Source organism: Chelonoidis abingdonii, chromosome 26 (assembly GCF_003597395.2).
Source record: "Chelonoidis abingdonii isolate Lonesome George chromosome 26, CheloAbing_2.0, whole genome shotgun sequence".
NCBI classification, from domain to species: Eukaryota; Metazoa; Chordata; order Testudines; family Testudinidae; genus Chelonoidis; species Chelonoidis abingdonii.
In genome coordinates, this window is record NC_133794.1 from 15778980 (window position 1) to 15799760 (window position 20781).

The 20781-nt window shown below is 49.0% G+C and overlaps 2 protein-coding genes across 6 annotated transcripts in view; one reads left to right on the plus strand and one right to left on the minus strand.

Moving 5' to 3' along the window:
• LOC116825294 (gametocyte-specific factor 1-like) overlaps positions 1–11697 on the minus strand; it is a 63694-nt gene extending 51997 nt beyond the window's left edge. For 2 of the 3 annotated variants that reach the window (XM_075061072.1, XM_032781187.2), the window contains exons 1-2: positions 11609–11697; positions 420–517 (exon numbers count right to left, since the gene is read on the minus strand). In XM_075061072.1, coding sequence (XP_074917173.1) covers positions 420–517; positions 11609–11633 — 123 coding nt within the window. In that variant the 5' untranslated portion in view covers positions 11634–11697. Of the gene's footprint in view, positions 1–419; positions 518–5575; positions 5620–11608 lie in introns of those variants that run through there. The other variant, XM_075061073.1, reaches the window with a different exon arrangement.
• The window catches only part of NCKAP1L (NCK associated protein 1 like), an 83511-nt gene continuing 74346 nt past the window's right edge, over positions 11617–20781 (plus strand). For all 3 annotated transcript variants that reach the window (XM_032781184.2, XM_032781186.2, XM_075061047.1), the window contains exon 1: positions 11617–11718. In XM_032781184.2, the coding sequence (XP_032637075.1) occupies positions 11617–11718 (102 nt within the window). The remainder of the gene's footprint in view (positions 11719–20781) is intronic.

Here is a 20781-nt window from a genome sequence, read left to right on the forward strand (position 1 = left end):
CCCAATTTTTTCAATCATTCCTTGCAGGTTATGTTTTTCTGACCTTTGGTCACTTCAGTTGTTCACCTCTGGACTCTTTCCTGGAGTGCAAGGCCTGGAACAAGACAATACTCCAGCTTGGGCCTTATTAGTGTCAAGTACAGGTGAAGAATTACTTCTTTTGTCTCGTTTACAACACTCCTGCCATTATATCTCAGAATAATGTAACACTATTGCAAAAAAGCAAACATTGTGACTCATATTTAGTTTGTGATCCACTATAAACCCCAGATCCTTTTCTGCAGTGCTCCTTCCTAGGCAGTCATTACCCATTTTGTGTTTGCTCTGGAGGCAGAGGAAAATAGTTACAAGGAACAAAGACAGGTGGCCATCTCCTCTGGGCACCTCAGACTCTGTCCCACTGGGTAGCTTGCTCTTACCTCTCCACATTTGACCAAGTGGTAGGGGAACCTGGAGGCTCGGATCTGGTGGTTTTTATCATAGGGGCATGGGATGAGCCGCTCAGGATCCATCACACCTGCATAGCAGAAGGCACACAATGCACAGATAGTATCAAAGGGGTAGCCATGTTAGTCTGGATCTGTAAAAGCAGCAGAGAGTCCTGTGGCACCTTATAGACTAACAGATATATTGGAGCATGAGCTTTCGTGGGTGAATACCCACTTAGTCGGACGCACAGATAGTGAGGCCAGGAGGGGTAGACTGCCTGGGGTGATGCCTTCAACAGCTATCACCCCCATATTGAAGGCCCAGTTTTTCCCTTCCCCACACAGCTGATCCCAGCAGAGAGCAGAGGGGAGCCCCAGCACTGTTTATGTGGAGCTCAGGCTGTTTCCATTCCCAGAGTTAGAAATTTACCCAGAGGGTACAAGGCATGGCATGACTGTGGCTTGGCCAGTAAGCTCTTAGGGTTTCAGTTGGCAGCACATGGAAGCAGGAAACCATTAGCCCCACAGCTAGAAATGGGGGTGTTATCAGGGTTAAAGTATCACGCATTGTGCAGTGGGAACTTTCCTGACACTAGGACAGTCTCAGGTGATAGAGGGAAAGACACACACACATACACTCCAGGAAAACTGCAGGGGAAAACGGAGTCTTTAAGATAGACTTTAATGTGGATGGGATCAGGGCTCTGAGGGTAAGTTCTGTGAGATCACACCTCGTAAGAGCCTTCTCCATGTATTCAGAGACCATGAGATTTTAAAGAGTAATAAGTGATAGATTCAGAGATTTTAAGCATGTTTCCAGATTTTATCTGCAACCACAATGTAAGCAGGGAAACATGGGGAACTTTCCTGGCTGCTGCACTACCCCAGTGGAATCGGAGAGCAAATGGATCTGAGTCCTTGCTCCCACTCCCTTTACCCAGATGTCTGCCTGACCTGAAGGCCTCCCTTTCTGCTCTTCTGTGCAACAGACTCCTTGTAACCCTGACAGGGCTGGGCACAAGATCCCTGGGAGGCTTCAGCTCTAGTCTCGTCATGGTCTCCCCTCCAGGGTGCTCTCTCTACACCAGCCACTTCCCTGGCCCACTGAGCAGGACATTAAGTTCAAACTGAATAGGATGTATTACACAGCAAGGAACAATAAGAAAAATAATGCAGAAATGGAAAGACGAAGACACAAGGACCCCACCCCCTGTGGCACAGGGACACCACAGCCGGCCATCTCTGCGGCTTCCGGAAAGTTCACAGCCTGTTCCTCGCCCATCCCAGGCCTCCTGGCCAGGCCCTGGCTGTGCTGCAATGACACGGTGGGTCAGACACTTGCTCTGGCGGTGGCCACACACCCTCATGCTCTGGGGGCAGGACCCTGCTCCCCAGCATCGCCTCCCATTGAAGTCACGAACAACCCCCCTCCAAGTCCAGCCTGCAAGTCCTAGTGCCTGGGGGTGTCCCCCTGCACTGGGCCTGCTGCCTCTCATTGCACCCAGCTCCAGTGTTACTGGTAGCACAGCCTTCACCTGCACCTCCTGCAGCTCCTCCACCTTCCCTCTGGCCCAGCTCCGCCAACTGCTCTCCCCTTAGCTCCACCCTGCACAGGCTCAGGCAGCTCCAGCTAACACAGAGGACGGAACCCTATGTTCCTGACTCTCTCATTGGTTCATTTTCCCTATCAATCAGGCTGACTAGAGCATTGGCCTCTCCCTATTGGTCTTGGGGACTGTCAGTCTCAGGATCTTGATTTCTCATTGGCCCTTCCCTTTGGGTCAAGGGAGAGGGTCAACCTTACAGCAAGGCTAGGCCTTAGGTAATGGAAGGCCAGTAGCATCCTCCCAGTGTCATGTCTCCAGGAGCTGAGATGTTTAGCTAGACACCAGGCCCCATAGATTCAAGGCAAGAGCCACAGGCATTGGTAGCAGTGCCCACCTGCCATGGGGACAGTGCAGGAGCTGGCAAAGAGCTGTCCCAGACACACCAGCAGGCAGGGAGCATGGTTTTCACCAAGAGATATTGACACTTCCGCTTCAACAGCTCCCTGCATCCCCAGCCAGGTGCCAGCTGGAGAGCTTGTCTATACTACAGGGTCTATAGCAGTGGCTCTCAGCCTGCAGCTCAAATCAGTACAGAGAGCTGCAGCCCATATGACACCCTCAGGGCCATACAGGGAATATTGGATGTGGCCCACAACACATAGTGGGCTGCATATGCAGCTCACAATGGTAAATAGGTTAAGAACCACTGGTCTACAGCAGCATAGCCATAGTGCTGTAATTATGCTGGCGTAACTTCATAGCTCAGGGCTCGGCTACACTTGGAAATGTGCAGCGCTGGGAGTTACACTGTGGTCGTACAGCTGTGTAGGAACAGCGCTGCAGTGTGGCCACACTGACAGCTACCAGTGCTGCAGTGTGGCCACATTTGCAGTATTTGCAGCGCTGTTGGGAGTGGTGCATTGTGGGCAGCTATCCCAGCATTCAAGTGGCTGCAATGTGCTTTTCAAAAGAGGGGGGTAGGGTGGAGTGTGACAGGGAGCTGGGGGAGACAGAAAGAGTGGATTTTTGGAGCTGACAGCTCCCTGCCTTGCAAATTCTGGCCATTTCCCTCACCCCTCTCTCAATCACTCTTAAATGCAAAAAGCCTTCAGACCAGATAAGCAGCTTCTCTGAGGGACTCCCTCTCTCCCCCCCCACTCCTCTCCTCAAGCAAACTGTTGCTGTTTCTCTCCTCAAGCAAATACTAGCAGCTGTTCTCAGCTCCCTGCCTTGCAAGTTCTAAGGACTGGAAGATACACAACCGTCATTTTAAAAGTTCAATCATTTTAAAAGTTTTGACCCTTCCCCCACCCCTCTCTTATTCACTAAATGCAAATTACGCACTCCTAAATAGCCTTCAGACTACATAAGCAGCTGCTCAACACGGACTTCCCTTTCCCCTCAAACAAACAGCTGTGAACATTCCAAAGCAATTTCCCTGCCACAGCTCGCTCACTCGCTGGAGCAAAGAGAAGCTGTGTTTGTTTTTTAGAGCCTGTCTTCACCCATTCTTCTGGTTTGTTGTAGACAGGAATTCTGGGATACCTCTTAATACCCTGGAGGCCAATAACAGCGCTGTTGGCGTCCACACCTGATGAGCAGCGCTGCATCACCAGCGCTGGAATCGCTACACCCCAATCAGACCAGGTGTTCAGCCAGCGCTGCAGCCAGGGAGTTGCAGTGCTGGCTGGGCTTCGTAAATGTGTACACAGAGTGAGTTGCAGCGCTGTAACCCCTTCACCAGCGCTGCAACTCTCCAGTGTAGCCAAGCCCTCAGACAGCCTAGGCTGTGAGAAGGGCTCCTCCTGGCACTGCAGGAAAGCCAGCTCCTCCAGCACCTTAGCTGCTGTTTTTAGTGTAGGCCACACCTCAGTCTCCAGTTTGTCTCCAAGGGGAGAGTGTTGACAGAGTGCTAAGTGCTGCTTTCTGCATAGTAAGGACTCCTGAGTGTTCTTCAGAGACACAGGGTGGGGCTCAGCCCTAATGTGTGTGCAAAGCACCAAGGGAACTCTGCTCCATTTGAGCAGTGTTGCCTGGTTACACTGGGAAGCTGACTGGCAGGACTAGTCTAGTGTTATACCATTATAGCTATGCTAGTCAATGCCCATCCTGGGCTAGTGGCATTTCACAGTCACTTCACCTCAATGGCTGCCTGCAATGGCACAAGCAGCCAGGCAAGGCAGATCAAGTCCCCAGTGCCTTACAGCAGTGGTTCTCAAACAGGGAACAGGCCCTTTGGGGGCCACCAGCAGATTTCAGGAGGGCCACTAAGCAGGGCCAGCATTAGGCTTGCCAGCACCTAGAAAGCCAAAGCTCCACTGCATGCGGCTGAAGCCAGGGGCTCCAAGCCCCACCAGCCAGGGCTAAAACTGAAGCCTGAGCAATTTAGCTCCACGGGACTCCCTGTGGCCCTGGGAAGTTGCCTGCTTGTTAAGCCCTAATGCTGGTCCTGGCTTTTATATGCAGAAAAACAGTTGTGGTGATACAAGTGGGCTGTGGAGTTTTTAATAGGATGTTGTGGGAGCCTCAGAAAGAAAAGGTTGAGAACTGGAGAGGCCACATCTGGAGTATTGCATCCAGTTTTGCACCCCCGCCCCCCACAGAAAGGATGTGAACAAATTGGAGAGAGACCAGCAGAGGGCAACAAAAATTATTAGGGGGGATGGAGCATGACTTATGAGGAGAGGCTGAGGGAACTGGGCTTATTTAGTCTGCAGAAGGGAAGAGTGAGGGGGGATATGATAGCAGCCTTCAACTACCTGAAGGGAAGTTTTCAAAGAGGATAGAGCTAGACTGTTTTCAGTGGTGTCAGATGACAGAACAAGGAGCAATGGTCTCAAGTTGAAGTGGGGGAGGTCTAGGTTGGATATTAGGAAACACTATTTCACTAGGAGGGTGGTGAAGCACTGGAATGGGTTACCTAGGGAGGTGGTGGAATCTTTAAAGCCTGGCTTGACAAAGCCCTGGCCGATATAATTCAGTTGGGGATGGTCCTGCTTTGAGCAGGGGGTTGGACTAGATGACCTCTTGAGGTCCCTTCCAACCCAGATATGCTATGAACTCCTGCCTTACAGGGTCAGCACAAGGACCTAGCTCATATAGCTAAGAAGCCCAGCACACATACTGCAGCATTATAGCCATGAAATGGGGACAGCATTGCACTGCTCTGTTACCGAGCACTTTGAGATACATAGCATTTTGGCTCAGCAGAAAAGCTAGGTATTGTTGTTATCACAGCTTCAACAGGCTAAGGGGGCTAGAAAGCCTCCCACTAAATATTTTATAAGAGCCTTTGCTAGCTCTCTACTCCTCTTCCCAGGAGCTCAACTCAAGCTTCAAATGCTACTCAGTTCAGATGCTTGGGCTGCCAGTTTTTACTAACTACCATCTCCAGTTTTCTCAGGTTTTCACAGCAGCTACTTCCCCTCCCAGCCCCTAATCCTCTGAGTAAAGAGAGGCCAGCATTAGAGCTAGGAACCAGATACCTGACTAAGGAATCCCAGAAACACAATCTCTTTAAGTCTTTCAGACTAATTTTAAGCACCAAACGCTGATGTTACTCCACCATAACACTTCCCACAGAATCTTGTCTGTACTCACCACCTCACAGAAGGTCCTTCTCTGGAAGTTATGTCCTGCCTGCCAGCCCACCACTCCTACTCTGCTTCAGCTCCTTTTATAGGCTACTTGTTTAGCAAATTCCTACCTTATCTCTCAGATAAAATCCTCCCTTCAATCTTAGATGGCTCAGACTGGGGGGTCAATGTGCAGGGATGGGGCTCTCCCTTTCCCATGGAATCAAGGCCAAACAGATGCATGGTTTAAGTTCTGGAACTGGGTGCAGATGTCATTGAGGGCCTGGCCAATGGCAAAGGAGCTTTCAGAATACTCTGTGACATCATCCTACATGAGCTGACCAGACAACACAGGGGAGCCTTAATGCTAGCTTGGGCTGGGGCCTGGGTGCTCCCCTTGTTCTGTAGGGCTGTGCTGGGTCAGTGCCTGGATGAGAGACTCCTGATGGCACTGAGGACTTGGGTGCTGGTGGTTTCCCTAGAGAGCTCTGGTGGGTGCCATGCTGGGAACCTGACACTTGCAATTGTGATAGATTCCAAGGGAATGCAAGTCAATCCTGGGATCCTGGCTATTGACAGTCTGGCTCCCTAGTGCCTCTTGGGCTCAGCAAGTGAGTCAAGCAGGCAGCGATGCCCAGTGGGAAGAGCACTGGCCTGGGACTCAGGAGTTCTCAGACCTGGCTTCTATTCCCTGGCTTGCTGTCACTTAGGCAAGTTGCTTGCCCTCTGTTTCCCCACCCACTCTGTGTCTGTCCTGTCCATTTAGACTGTGAAGCCCCTGGGGCGGGGAGGTCTCTTGCTCTGTGTCTGTGCAGCACCTGGCATGAGAGGGCCCTAATCTCAGCTGGGCTCTTAGGTGTTCTTGTGATGTACACCATGATCAACTGGCCAGTGAGCCACTGAGTGTGGTGGTCTTGTTGGTGGGAGATGCCAGAAAGTCAGCGCTGGAGGCTCATTCATTTCCTAATCCCCCAACACACAAATGGCAATGGAAGATTCTCGCACTGCCCCGCAAACAGCTCAGCTCGATCCTCCCCTCTTTCCTGGCACTGCCAGCCAGGCGGCCAGTTAGGGCCCGTGGCGAAGGGCGGACATTCTGTTATATTTTTGTGACTCCTACCTGTACTGTGGTTTCCCTCTGTACTTTACATTGCTACCCAGTGGGTGCAAAAGAGTTAAGTCACTGTCTGGGATGGGAGGATGGGTCCTTAAGGAACTGGTGAGAACCCACCCATAACAACACAGAATCTGAAGAGACAATGGAAGTCCCAAGGACTGAACAATTGACGCTACAGTGTGAGAAGCTGGTGGCTCTGCCTGAAGACAAAGGATTAATCTCCACTAAGAGGTGGAGGAAGGGAATCAGAGCTGGCTTTTGGAAGAGGCTGGCTTGCTCTTCCCTGGGTTGAACTGAGTGAAACAGAGAGCCAGAATCAGAACTGACATCCTGAGCACTTGGCTGGTGGATTGCTCTTGCTTGGCCAAATGGACTCTGTCTTTAACTTTATTTCTCTCTGCTGACCTAGGGACTTCCCATGGCTTCCAGTTCACTAAAAGACTCTGCTCTGTTTTGAAAGGCTGCTGGTGGCGCTTCAAATCCTCCTTGAGGGCGCTATGCTCTGAAGCGGACGCTGTCAGTGCAGGCCTGGGGCAGGGGTCTGGCTTCGCTGGTTTCTCTGTGGGGAGCCAAGGGAGAGAGACAAGAATTGAGTTCTGGAGTTGTGGAAGCCCTAGGCCTGGCCCTGTGGAACTACCAGGGTCACTCCTAAAGGACAGGTTACAGGCTGGCCATAGACCCTGTGGATCTGCAACAGGGCCACTACGAATTAGACTGACTCCCACTCTCAGGGCAATGACTTTCTGCGGCTGTGGGGCTGCCCACATTATGAGAGGGAGCTGTCTGTTAAGAGCAGGTTAAGATCAAAGGCTAGAACATGGTGTTCTAACCTGATTAGGCCTCATCCACAGGCAGTTGCCCTAGCAGAGGGGGCACTCTTGAGACAGTGAGGTAGGCCTCAGAACCTGCACAAGAGGCCATAACCCTCCACGAGGCCAGTCAGTTCCCCCGGAAGCATTTGTTCCAGGGAGAGTTTTCCTCTTTAGCCGACTCATGGGCAGTTCTCCCATCCATCCCACAGACTGGAAACATCTTGTCCCCGGGTTCCCTGGCTCATTGTGTCTGTAGTGTGGTGGATGGACCCTTGTCTAGCGTCCTTCATTTGGAAGGGTTCCAGGTTTCCCAAAGTGCGGGAGTGCCCCTTGCTGGGGGGCAAAGCAGGAGCTAGAGGGCATTGGGAGGTGTCACAATTGTTCCCTAGAATCTCTGCTCTCATTTAAAAAGACCAGTCTCTGGCTGTTACGTTTGCAGAGGAAATTGTCAAAAGATGACTCAAAAGATGCAGCACAGGCTGCCTGAGTTTGGGTGATTGAGAAGGAGATGTCCTGACAGAGGCCTCTGACTCTCCAAAGCCTGAAGCCATAGCTAGGAAAGGTGTGAACTGCCCCATTATCTCATTGTGGGCTCACCCAAAGGCCAGTGCTGGACTTTGAATGGCAGCACCGTTAACTATTTCAGTGCTGGTCAAAGCATGGGAGAACGGAGTGGGAGGCTTTGATTACTACTAACAACGAGGAATCCTTGTGGCATCTTAGAGACTAACAAATTTATTTGGGCATAAGCTTTTGGTGGGCTAGAATCTTATGCCCAAATAAATCTGTTAGTCTCAAAGGTGCCACCAGACTCCTTGTTGTTTTTCCTGATACAGACTAACACGGCTACCACTCTGAAACCTGTCAAGATTGCACTATTTTCCCTGTGGAGCAGCTCCTTGTGAGTTGGCTCTTAGTGCTACATGGCAGAGCTGGTGCGTTTGGGTCTGTGATCCCCTGGGGGAACTCGACTTTCACAGGTTTGGGGAAAATGGGCCATTAAAACAGCTACCTCAGGGCGCCCTGGTCCATAGCTTGGAGCTGCCATGGGATCAGATCCAGTAGAAGAGCAGGATGTGCTTTATCAGTTGTCTTGTCTAGAGGCCACACTGAGCTGGGCAAATATTTTGTCTCAAAGAATAAATTCACCGAAAAATGCATTTTTGGGGACAGCACCAAAAATATTTGGCAAACTCACCCTGATTTCACAAATAGTTTGGTTGAGAAAAATAATGGGAAATGTCAAAATATTTCATTCAATGTTTTCAGTTTTCTATTTTGATAAGAAAAGTAAAAAAAACCCAAAAATATTTTTGGGGGATTTTTCAGTTTGCCACCGAAGAAATCAATGTCTTGTTGAACTCGGCCTGCGTGCACATGCACGTTGTCTCCACACTTAGCAAAACTGTTGCCTGTGTCAAAAACCTCCAGCCTTGCAAATCATGCTGAGAGGTTTCTAAAAGCTCCTAGTAGGAGAACCGTGAACACATCCCACTTGGAAGCCAGTACCCACAGAGGCAGTGACTGTAGTGACCCCTTGTACTGCCCCCCAGCAGCTCCACTCCTGCGCCTGGAGCTGCTCAGAGATGTCAAGGCTGTTCACATCATCCAATCTGCCCTCCTGCAGACAGGCCAGAGGGACGCTCACAGAATCACCACCAGCAGGGTTGTCCGTGCTGATCCAGCCTAGACCCAGCCTGCTGGTTCTCGGTTCTCTTAGCACAGCACAGGCCAAGTTGGATCTGACACCTCGATGTTCTGGCTCCTGAGTAAACATCTTACATCCCTCTAGTGGCTCAAGAGGTGACGTGGGTCGAACTGGGTTCATGCTGCAGGGATTATGAAGCACCCCAAGCCCTGGGGTATTTGGAGCTGGGGGGTGTGGTTTGGCCCATTGGAAGACTGTGGAGCAACAGTTGAATCTGAGTTTGGGTTTTGAATTCTTAGATTCTAAGGCTAGAAAGGAACATTGTGATCATCTACCTTGTCTGACCTCCTGCATAGCACAAAATACATACAACAGAACTAGCAGAAAAACATCCTATCTTGATTTAAAAATTGTTAGTGACGAGGAATCTACCACGACTCTTGGTAAATTGTTACTATGATTAATTACGCTCACTGTTAAAAATTTACACCTTATTTCCACTCTGAATTTGTCTAGTTTCACCTTCCAGCCACTGGATTGTGTCAGACCTTTCTCTGCTAGATTGACGAGACCATTGTTAAATATTTGTTTTCTATGTAGATGCATATAGACTGTGATCAAGTCACCCCTTAACCTTCTTTTTATTAAGCTAAATAGATTGAGCTACTGTAGTCTATCATTATAAGGCAGGTTTTCCAATCCTTTAATCATTCTTGTGGCTCTTCTCTGAACCTTCCAATTTATCAACATCCTTCTTGAATTGTGGACACCAGCACTCAGCGTGGTATTTCAGCAGTGATCACAGCAGAGACAAATACAGAGGTACAACAACCTCTCTGCTCCTACATGTGATTCCTCTGTTTATGCATCACGTGATCACATTAGCTCTTTTGGCCACAGAGTCACACTGGGAGCTCATGTAACTCATGTTCACCTGATTATCCAGCTTGACCCCACATCTTTTTTCAGAGTCCCTGCTTCCCAGGATAGAGTCCTCCATCACGTAAGTATGGCCGACATTCTTTGTTCCCAGATGTATACATTTACATTTAATTGCACTAAAACTCATTTTGTTTGTGTGCGCTGGTCACCAAAAGATCTCGATTGTTCTGTATCAGTGACCGGTCCTTTTTATTATTTACCATTATTATTATTTTATTATTCATCATTGTTATAATTTACTTACTGTTATTTACCATTATTTAATCTGTGCCATGTTGCTTTTATATTGTTCTACTTTTTGATCAAAATGTCATGGGCTTCAAGTCAAATGTCTTTCAGAAGTGTAAGTCTGTTACAGCAACCCTGTTGCCTTAATCAACCAACCTTGTAATCTCATCAAAAATGCTATCAAGTTAGTTTGACAGGATCTGTCTTCCATAAACCCATGCTGATTTGCGTTAATTACATAACCCTCCTTCAGTTCGTTATTAATCGAGTCTGGTATCAGCCGCTCATGGCCCAGGTTCTCTGTGACCTTGTACTTCAAGCCATTATCCAGGGCCAGGCCCATGCCACATGGGTGTCATGCATGGCCAGATCAGGGCAGTGGCACCAGAATGGCAGGGAGGGAAGGGGACAACCAAGAGGACTGGCCTGTCCACTTTTCAGCAGGGGTCTGGCCCTCTGCCCTTCCGCTTCCCCCCAAGGCCCCGCCTCCCAGCCAGGCCAGAAGCAGAGCCCAGCCTAGGGAGCCTGAGCAAGTGTGGGGAGCCGTGGACCCTCCACTTGCCCTGGGTAGGGGGCCCAGGGGGACACAGGCTGGGGTCTGCTCTCAGGCAGGTGGAGGGTCTGGACTCCCTGGGCCAGCCCAGGTCTGGCTTCTGGCTTGGTTGGGGGCAGGGCTTTGGGGAAGAGAATGAGTGGGGCCACAAAGGGGGCAGGGCCTGATGTCCCCCCACCCCCCTCCACTTCCAGGCAGAATCCGTTGCCCCTGGATCAGGGTGTTGGTGTTTTCACTTGTTTTGCACTGGTGTGAATGGCAAGGGGCACTGAGGAGCGAGCCCTGCTCCCCTGGCTCTGGCTCAGGCCCCGCTTCGGCAAGGGCTGATGGCGAATGTTCAGGGGATGTCACACAGCTGGGGTTTGGCAAGAGCAGAGCAGACAGTTGCTCCGTGTGATGGGGGTTGCCGCAGAGCACTGAGGCCCCGCCCTTGAGCCCAGCCCAGGAAGCCACGGCCCAAAAGGGGAAGCTGCTGTCGGCGCTTGGGGAAGTGTTGGCGTGGAGTGAAGCTCTGCGGTGGCTTCGAGTGCCTGGACCAATCAGATGGTGGGATCGCTGTTGTCTCCCCCCCCCCCCCCCCTTCCCCCGCCGTCGAAGAGGAAGCACCAGCGGGAGGAGCCGCAGGCACGCAGCCCCATCCCCCGCTGCGCAGACGTGCCATTTTGGTGACTCGGTGCCTGTAGGGTGCGTAGCCGTTGGGAGGCCTGGCCTTCTCCCTCCAGAGGGTTATTGGGCCAGGAGCGAGGGCGAGAGCTCACCTGGAGAGATGTCTCTGCCCTCCATCTACCAGCACAAGTTTGCAGAGAAGCTGACGATCCTCAATGACAGGGGGAAGGGCGTCCTCATCCGCATGTACAACATCAAGAAGGTGGGTGTGGCCGACTTGCAGGGCTGGGGGGGAGGCTGAGTTTGCACCAGCCTTACCTTTGCCTTGACAGGGGAAGGATGGTTCTTCAGTAATTAGAGCAGGGGCTGGGTGCCAGCATGCCTTCATTCCCGTTCCACGGAGGAGAGTGGGGTCTACTGGTTAGAGCAGGGGGGCGTGGGAGCCAGGATGCCTGGGTTCTAATCCTGACCTAGGGAGGGCAGTGAGGTCTAGTGGTTAGAGAAGGAAGAGGCAATCAGCAGTCCCTGTGCTGCCAGATTTGTTCTAGGACTTAGGGGAAGTTGATTTCTTTCACTCTCCCATGGGCTAACAGCTCCTTTGGGGCAGCTGTGAGGATTCATTCCTGTGGTGCCTGGGAAGGGAGGGGGATTCAGATTGGGGTTCAGTTAAGGATTTAAGGCCAATGCAGGGCGAAGGTTCAGGCTCAAACCCTCTGAGATTTTGGTCTCAGCTGGTGGAAACCTCAGGATACCGGCTGCTCCCAGGAGGGCCCACCCCTTGGGCTCATATCTCCTGCGAGCCACACCCAGTGCACAGCTCGGAGGCAGGCTCCTCTGGCTATAGATCCTGCTGCAAGGGCCCAGGCCGGGGCAGGAGCTGTGACTTCCAATCCCCAGGGATCCCAACTCAGTGTGTGACCTGCCCAGAGCACGGACAGGCAATCAGTGAACTCACCCCGAACCCCAGCTTGGCTGTACCCTGACCCCTCTCCTCATTGGCTGCCCCATCCTATGCTCAGCTGCTGGCTCCAGTAGTTTCTTGGGTCCCTCAAGATTGTAACATGCTGATCAGACACCCACATTCCCCTTCCCACCCAGCAATGGATGGAGGCAAAAACCCTAGCTTGTGCTGGAGCTGGGAACATGGGCGTAGCAGACTGCAGTGGTGGGAGACAGGACTCCTGGTTCTCTCCCAGGCTGTGCCCCTGACTGGCAGTGCCCCCCACTGTGCCTCAGTTTCCCCATCTGTGACATGGGGAGGAGGAGATGGACCTAGCTTTCTGAAGTGCCTGAAGATCCTTGTTGGATGATGAATGTTGGACATTACTGGGGCAGTGATCAGGGTAGGGGCTAGCATGGGGGAGGGGGCCTTCTCTCTAAGTTTGCAGGTCACCTGATCTGGCTTTTGCTAGGTTGCTGCAGTTAGACTGGCTAATGTGCCAGTGCCCTGAGGTTCAGCACCCAGCTGGGGCAAGAGGCTGCAGGGTAGAGCCTGGAGGCATTCCAGCCACAACCAGAAACAGCTGCCGCCTGCCCCCTTCCTGGTGGGACTGGCTGGTAGCTTCCTCTTTCCCAGCTGGGCCTGGTGATAGCATCCCCTGTGAACAGATCAGGGCCTCTCCTGCTCCAATTTGGGACTGTTTTCCCCAGGCCTCCTTGCTGGGCCTCCCAGAGCTGGGGGAGGAGTTCCTGCCCTTTGTTTACACAGACTGAGTTAACTCACTGATCCTGAACTCAGGGCATGCCAGGGCAGCAGGAGAGCCCTACTGTACCATGCCTGAAAGTTCTCCGCTTGCCACAGGGCACTCTTCCATCGCTGCTTGCAGTGCAGCAGGAGTAGCCAATTGGCAGACTGCAAGCCACATCTGGACCACCAGACACTTTTAAATGGAGCCCAAAATCTCATTTACTTATTGTTATCGCTGTTGTTATTATTTTTTTATTAGTTTCTCTGGAGTCTGGACCTTGACAAAAAATAATTGACTACCCCTGCAGTACCTGGTCTATGCCACACAGTTGAGCAGCTCTGTTTCAACCCAGTAGAGGGTAGTGATGAACAGACACCCCAGCCAGCTCCTTCCATGAGCCAACCTGTGGAAAGTTAGATGGCATCATGAGTTCACCGGGCCCAGTCCCTGCATCCACCCACTGCTCCACAGGGCTGGGATAGAAGTGAGGGGCTGCAGGCCAGGGGCACCATTTCAGATTTTTGTGTTGGGGGAGGAGAGGAACTTTAACTACGATGCCAAGGGCTACTTAGGCACCTGAAAACTCTAGTTCTTTTGCAGATTAATTTAGAAATCAGCTGACAGCAGCACTGTATCTAATTCCCATATAAAGAAAGAAAACTAGATAACTATTAGATCCACTAGGCTCTAATACAGAGGTGGGCAAACTACGGCCCGCAGGCCACATGCGGCCCATGGGACCCTCCTTCTCAGCCTCTGAGCTCCTGGCCTGGGAGGCTAGCCCCTGGCCCCTGGCTCCTCCCCTGCTGTTCCCCCTCTCCTGCAGCCTCAGTGCACTGGTGGCAGGGCAGCACAGCTGTAGTGCCCAGCCTGACCCAGTGCTCTGTGCTGCGCTATGGCATGGCTGGCTCCAGCCCGGCGGCGTGGCTGTAGCACCGCCAGCTACCAGAGCTCCAGGCAGCACAGTAAGTGGGCAGGGAGCAGGGCCTAGGGGGGTTGGATAGAGGGCATGGGAGGTCGGGGTGTGGATAGGAGTCAGGGCAGTCAGAGGGCAGGGAACATGGGGGTTGAATGGGGGCAGGGGTCCTGGGGGGCAGTAAGGAAGGAGCGGGTGGTTGGATGGGACAGCAGGGAGCAATCGGGGTGGAGGTTCCGGGGGAAGTCAGGGAGCGGGGGGTGATGGATAGGGCAGGGGTCCTGGAGGGGCCATCAGGGAATGGGGGGGTAGATGGGCTGGAGGAGGGGGTTGTCGGGGGGCGAGAAGCGGTGGGCAGTGGATAGGGGGCAGGGGCAGGGTCTGGCCCACGCCTGGCTGTTTGGGGAGGCACAGCCTCCCCTAACCGGCCCTCCATACAGTTTCCAAAACCCGATGCAGCCCTCAGGCCAAAAAGTTTGCCTGCCACTGCTCTGATACTAACATGTTCCAACATCTTGTGTCAAGTCACCTCAGGGACATTGGTTAGCTTTACAGTTTTAATGTATGTTCTTATTGTTGAATACAACAATTTAAACAACTGTAGAAAAATCTAATTGACTTTCTATCACTTTTTTGTAGTTCGCCAAGCTTGGGTAACCTTTTAACCATTGGAAACATCCTACTAGGGCAAGGCCCTGTGAGTTTATACTGCACCTACCTTGCAGTGACACTTTCAAGTCACTTTCACAGTATTGCAATGCCAAAACTCATGAATCAGGCTCACCAAAAATCAAGAGATTGGCTTTAAAATCATGAGATTATGAACAAATAATAGATTTGGGATTTTTTATTTGCCTTATGCTTTTTGAGCCTTTAGGGTGCACTGGGGTCACATTTTGAAGCTTTTTCCACAGCCATGGGGGCTAGAAACTTCATTTTTCTTTAACAAAGAAGACTGAAATCATCACATATCCACTTGACTTGAAGAACTGGGGCTTTAAGGAAAACAATAATTATCATGAGACTCAAGACAAAATCATGAGAGTTGGCAACACTGCCTTCACTTCTCTTTAAAAGCTAGTTGCTTTCCAGAAGGCTCTTAAACACAACACTACAGTGATTGAATTGCAGTTTTCACAGGAGAATATATAAAACTAGGGCTGTCAAGCAATTAAAAAAATTAATCACAATTAATCATGCTGTTAATAATAGAATACCATTTATTTAAATATTTGTGGAATTTTTCTACATTTTCAAATATATTGATTTTGGTTACATCACAGAATACAAAGTGTACAGTGCTTACTTTATATTTATTTTTTATTACAAATATTTGCACTGTAAAAAAGAAACAAAAGAAATAGTATTTCAGTTCACCTAATACAAGTACTCAAGTGCAATCTCTTTATTGTGAAAGCTGAACTTACAAATATAGAATTATATACCAAAAAAAACCTGTACTCAAAAACAAAACAATGTAAAACTTTAGAGCCTACAAGTCCGCTCAGTCCTACTTCTTGTTCAGCTAATCGGTAAGACAAATAAATTTATTTACATTTACGGGAGATACTGCTGACCGCCTCTTATTTACAATGTCACCTGAAAGTGAGAACAGGCATTTGCATAGCACAATTATAGCCGGTGTCACAAGATATTTACATGCCAGATGCGCTAAAGATTCATCCACCATTCAAGAGGACATGCGTCAATGCTGATGACTGGTTCTGCTCAATAACGACTCTAAGCAGTGCAGACCCACATATGTTCATTTTCATCATCTGAGACAGATGCCACCAGCAGAAGGTTGATTTTCTTTTTTGGAGGCTCGGGTTCTGTAGTTTCTGCATCTGAGAGCTGCTCTTTTAAGACTCCTGAACGCATGTTCCACACCTCATCCCTCTCAGATTTTGGAAGGCAATTTAGATTCTTAAATCTTGGGTCGAGGGCTGTAGCTATCTTAAGAAATCTCACATTGGTACCTTCTTTGCATTTTGTCAAATCTGCAGCTAAAGTGTTCTTAAAATGAACAATATGTGCTGGGTCATCATCCGAGACTACTAGAACACAAAATATGTGGCAGAATGCGGGTAAAACAGAGTAGGAGACATATAATTCTCCTCCAGGGAGTTGAATCACAAATTTAATTAATGCATTCTTTTTTTAGCGAGCGTCATCAGCATGGAAGCATGTCCTCTGGAATAGCGGCAGAAGCATGAAGGGGCATATGAATGTTTAGCATATCTGGCACGTAAATACCTTGCAAGGCCAGCTACAAAAGTGCCATGTGAACGCCTGTTCTCACTTTCAGGTGACAATTGTAGAATACATATAAACGCGTCAGCAGAATATTCTGTAAATGTAAACAAGATTTGTTTGTCCTTAAACCAATGCTGAACAGAAGTAGGCTGGGTATGACTTCTGTATGGTTCTCAAATTTTACATGTTCGTTTTGAGTGCAGTTATGTAAACAAAAAAATACTACATTTTAAGTTGCACTTTCATGGTAAAGAAACCAAAACAATCTATGTGTTCACTTTGCGAGCACCCCTACCAAAACAACTTAGTGTGTGACATCGCCTGGAGAGCATCCCAAACAATCCATATAGTGTGACAACCCCACCCGTAGGTGACCAGATGTCACACGTTTTGAAAGAACATCCCATTTATTGGACGTTTTCTATATCGGCACCTCTTACCCCCCATAGCTGACTGTCCATTTTTCACAGTTGCTTCTGGTCACCCCTTTCACCCATGGAGCCCCAACCAAACATAATCCATGGGTGACATCCACTGAGCACACCGACTTATAACAGGTCCAGTGTGTGAAATTCCACACTCTGGGACACCCCCTGCCCTAACAATCAACAGATGTCTGTCACCCCAATGAGCACCCTAACTAACAGTCCCAGGTGACAACACACTGATCACCACTATCCAACCAATCCAGTGTAGTGACACCAACTGAGCACCCACCCTAACAATGCAACAGATTGAGACACTCTGAAGACTTTTCAAAACAGTATCCATCCCTGGATCGTTTCACAACAAGGAAAGACAGTTGCATCCATTTCAACAAGAGAAATTCTGGCTGTTAGGAATCTGAACTGCCTTGCGATTACTCACTGCACCCAATAATCAGTTGTAGCAAGCTGCCTCGTTAAGACAGTTTACCATGAGGATTCCATTTCGCCTAACGGGCTTTTACTATAGCCAACAATATCATCCCCACAGAAAATTACGCCTTCACTCTTCACTAGGGCTTGCTCTAACAAGACAACTTTCCTGAGCACAATCAGACTCTTTCTCTGGATCCACTTACATCCAGCGCACAACTCTGGCTCTCAGCAGATTTCTACGCAATCCCTTCAGGCCAATGCTAGATTTATAGTCAAAAGTTAGAGCATAACCTCTTACCTTTGCCACACACAAGTCAGAATCTTACTCTTCTGGCTAATCAAGTCTTTCAAACTGTCAGTAGGAACAGGACCATACAAATCACCCTTATCGCCTCCTTGTGCCAGAGACTAGGATATCACGCCTGGACAGATAGATAATACGTCACGGCTCCTTACTGTCCAACCCACGACATGGCACAAGCAAAACAAGCAGCCAGATGTCTGATCCTCTGGGATCTCTGTCTAAGCAACTAACTGATGGCAAACTGAAGGAAATACGCTGGAGAAACCACGAATTGAAATTTAACAAAGACAAATGCCAAACAATGCTCCCACTTAGAGAAGAAAAAACAGTCTATCAGACATTACCAAGAATGGAAGAGAACTGTTTAGAAGAGAGTAAAGCAGAAATAGGATATAGGGGATGATTTAGTGGACCACAAGCTACAATGAGTCACAGTGTGATGCTGTGCAAAAAAAGCAAACGGCATTCTGGATGCTAACAGGTGTGTTGTGAGCAAGACATGAGAAGTCATTCCTCCGCTCGTACTCCACCGCGCCTAAGTTAGGCCCTCAACCGGAGTATCCTGTTGTCCAGTTGCTCGGACCGCATTCAAATGAAAAGATGTGAGAAATGGATGAGGTTCCAGCAGAAGAGCAACAGATCGACTTAAAAAGGTCGTTGAGAGCATTAGACCTATGGAAGAAGCTGAAAGAAATTAGGGTTGTTAGTAGGGCCAAAAGAGAAGACATGAGAGGGAGATAACCTGAATACTTTGTACTAGGTATCTAAAAGGGTCTCAATAACGCGAGTGGGTAAAAACTGTTCACCTCTCAGACCTAATTGAAAAACAAGAAGCAATGAATTAAACTGCACGCAAGGGAGGTTTAGGTGGAACTATTAACAACAAAAGTTCCTAACTATATAGCTTCAAACAGCTGGCAATACATGCCTAATAGGGAGGTTGTGGATATCTCCATTTCTGGAGATATTTAAGAGTAGGTTAGATAAATGTCTATCAGGGATGGTCTAGACAGTATTTGGTCCTGCCAAGAGGGCAGGGGACTGGACTCGATGACCGCTTGAGGTCCCTTCCAGTCCTAGAATCTATGAAACCTAGTTACAGTGCCATTCTCCCTAGCAGACCCAAACTTAGGACCATTCCCTTCCTGGGCTTTAGCTGAATCCAGAACCAACTCTGAGACAACTGCATTACCCTCAACCATCACAGGCTGAAAGGCATCTTCTGTCTGCTTCACAGATGAAGAGCTGGACACACATCCTCCTTTACCAGACATACAGCTTGGGATCTCATTTCCCTTGTCCCAGCACACAGGGCTGTTCGCAGACAACTGCTTGGAGACCGGGGTAGCTTTCTCCATAGGCAAGTCGTTACCCTGGACAGACACAGGCACGTTTCCTTCACTGTCACAATTCTCCACACAGGTAACAAGTAAAGTATAGGGACAACACTCATTTCCCACTATCCTTGCCTCCCCAAACTGCTGACTAGACAAAGCCATCCGGTCACAAGGCTGCCTAGGCTCCTCCAAAATCTTGTCCTCCTCTTCCTTGTCTTGATCTAATTCCAGATTTTTCTCTGAGACATTAGATAGACATTCAGAAACTTCATTCACAGCTAAACAGCTATTCTCCAAAGACAAACTTTTGGAGAAAACTTCCATAGACACAACCTTAGAATTAATCCTCTCCTGTGCATGGTTTAAGTTAACTTGACTGAACATAGCTTTAATATCATTTCCAATCATAAATCCCTTCCATTTCAGGTGGATTTTAGCCAAAGGCACCCTGACAAAATACTCAGATAAGGCTATAACTGTTACACTTTCACCTGGCAGATGATTTCCTTCCTGACAGGACTTGCTTTAACCAAAGTAAAAGCTGCTGCGGTGTCCCTCCATGCCATACACCTTACTCCATTCACTTCTGCACTGCTAATAAAGTGCATTATTTTCCCCATATTTAGCTTTAATATGAGTTTTAAGGTCAAATTCTTCAGAGACAATAGAGATAGCATTTGCACACAGGGCATCAGTGCTGGGCTCTATGCGGCTTGCCTGTGAGTTAATAATAACAGGATTAGCATTTACCATTGGCATTAGGGGTTACTGGTTTTGGGCTGCCTTTCAGGGTCGGGCAATCTGGTCTCATGTGGCCAAGCACACCACAGTGATAGCATGTAACTGTTTACTCTTGGGGTGAGAGCTTCTACTCTGGGCCCCCATGAGTTCCTTTAAAAGAGTCAGGGCCAGGTTTACTTTTAAATCCTTCCCTCCTCTTGAACTGGAGAGAATGGTGATTAATTTTTCCCTGGGGTTTATACTCTTCTCAAGCCCTGTTTTGGGCATGGGCATCCGCAATCTCTGCAGCCTGTAGGACTGACTCAGGGTCCCTATCACGCACAGCTGCTCTCAATGGCAGGCACAATGTCTAAGAACTGTTCCAAAGTTATTAAATCCAGCAGTTTTTCAAAACTCCCACGCACCTTTGCTCCCATAACCCATTTTTTAACAAAATCCATCAGTTTATGAGCACATTCTACAAAAGAACAATCATTAGACATTTTAATCTTTCTAAACTTAACTCTGTAAGAATCAGGAGTAACCCTGAACCGCCTTAACACAGAATCTTTAAACCACTCATAATCCAAGGCTTCTTTTTTCCCCAGTTCATTAAATACCTCCTTGGCTTTTCCAATCAGTCTGGTCAGCAGGACAGGCATTCGCTGATCATTGGGGATCTGGTACAGATCGCAGAGGCGTTCAGAGGTAGACAAAAACTTCTCTATATCCTCAGTATCATTGTAAATGGGACAAATCCTCTTCCAGTTTTTCTCATGATGGTGGGGAAGTGGAGTGCCAGGCGGTGGTGACTTTCTCTGCTCTTCCAATAGCTGAAGTCTGGCTGTCTTCTGCTGAGCTCTATTCTTCCTTTCAGCAGCTTCTTTTTCTAATTCAGCTATCTTTGGCTTTTCTAGCAATCGAAGATCTGCTAGATTCCGTTCATGCTCAATTGCAGTTTATTTGCTGCCTTTTGCACTCTAATTTTTTCTGCATCTTCTGTGGCCTCAGGTAAGAGCTGTGCTCCTGCCTCCTGATCACTGGCCATGAACAGATCTCTCAGTTCTTGATTTGTAGCTTTCTTTCTAAAGCTTATCCCTTTCTCTGAACACAAATCTTCCAGGGCTTTTTTGTCAAGGCTCTCATGTGCTCTTTGCTCACCCATTGCAAACTGCTCTTTAACCAACTAAACTCTCAATACCAAAATTTGGATAGCATGGGGTTCTGACCCAAAGCTTAATTGA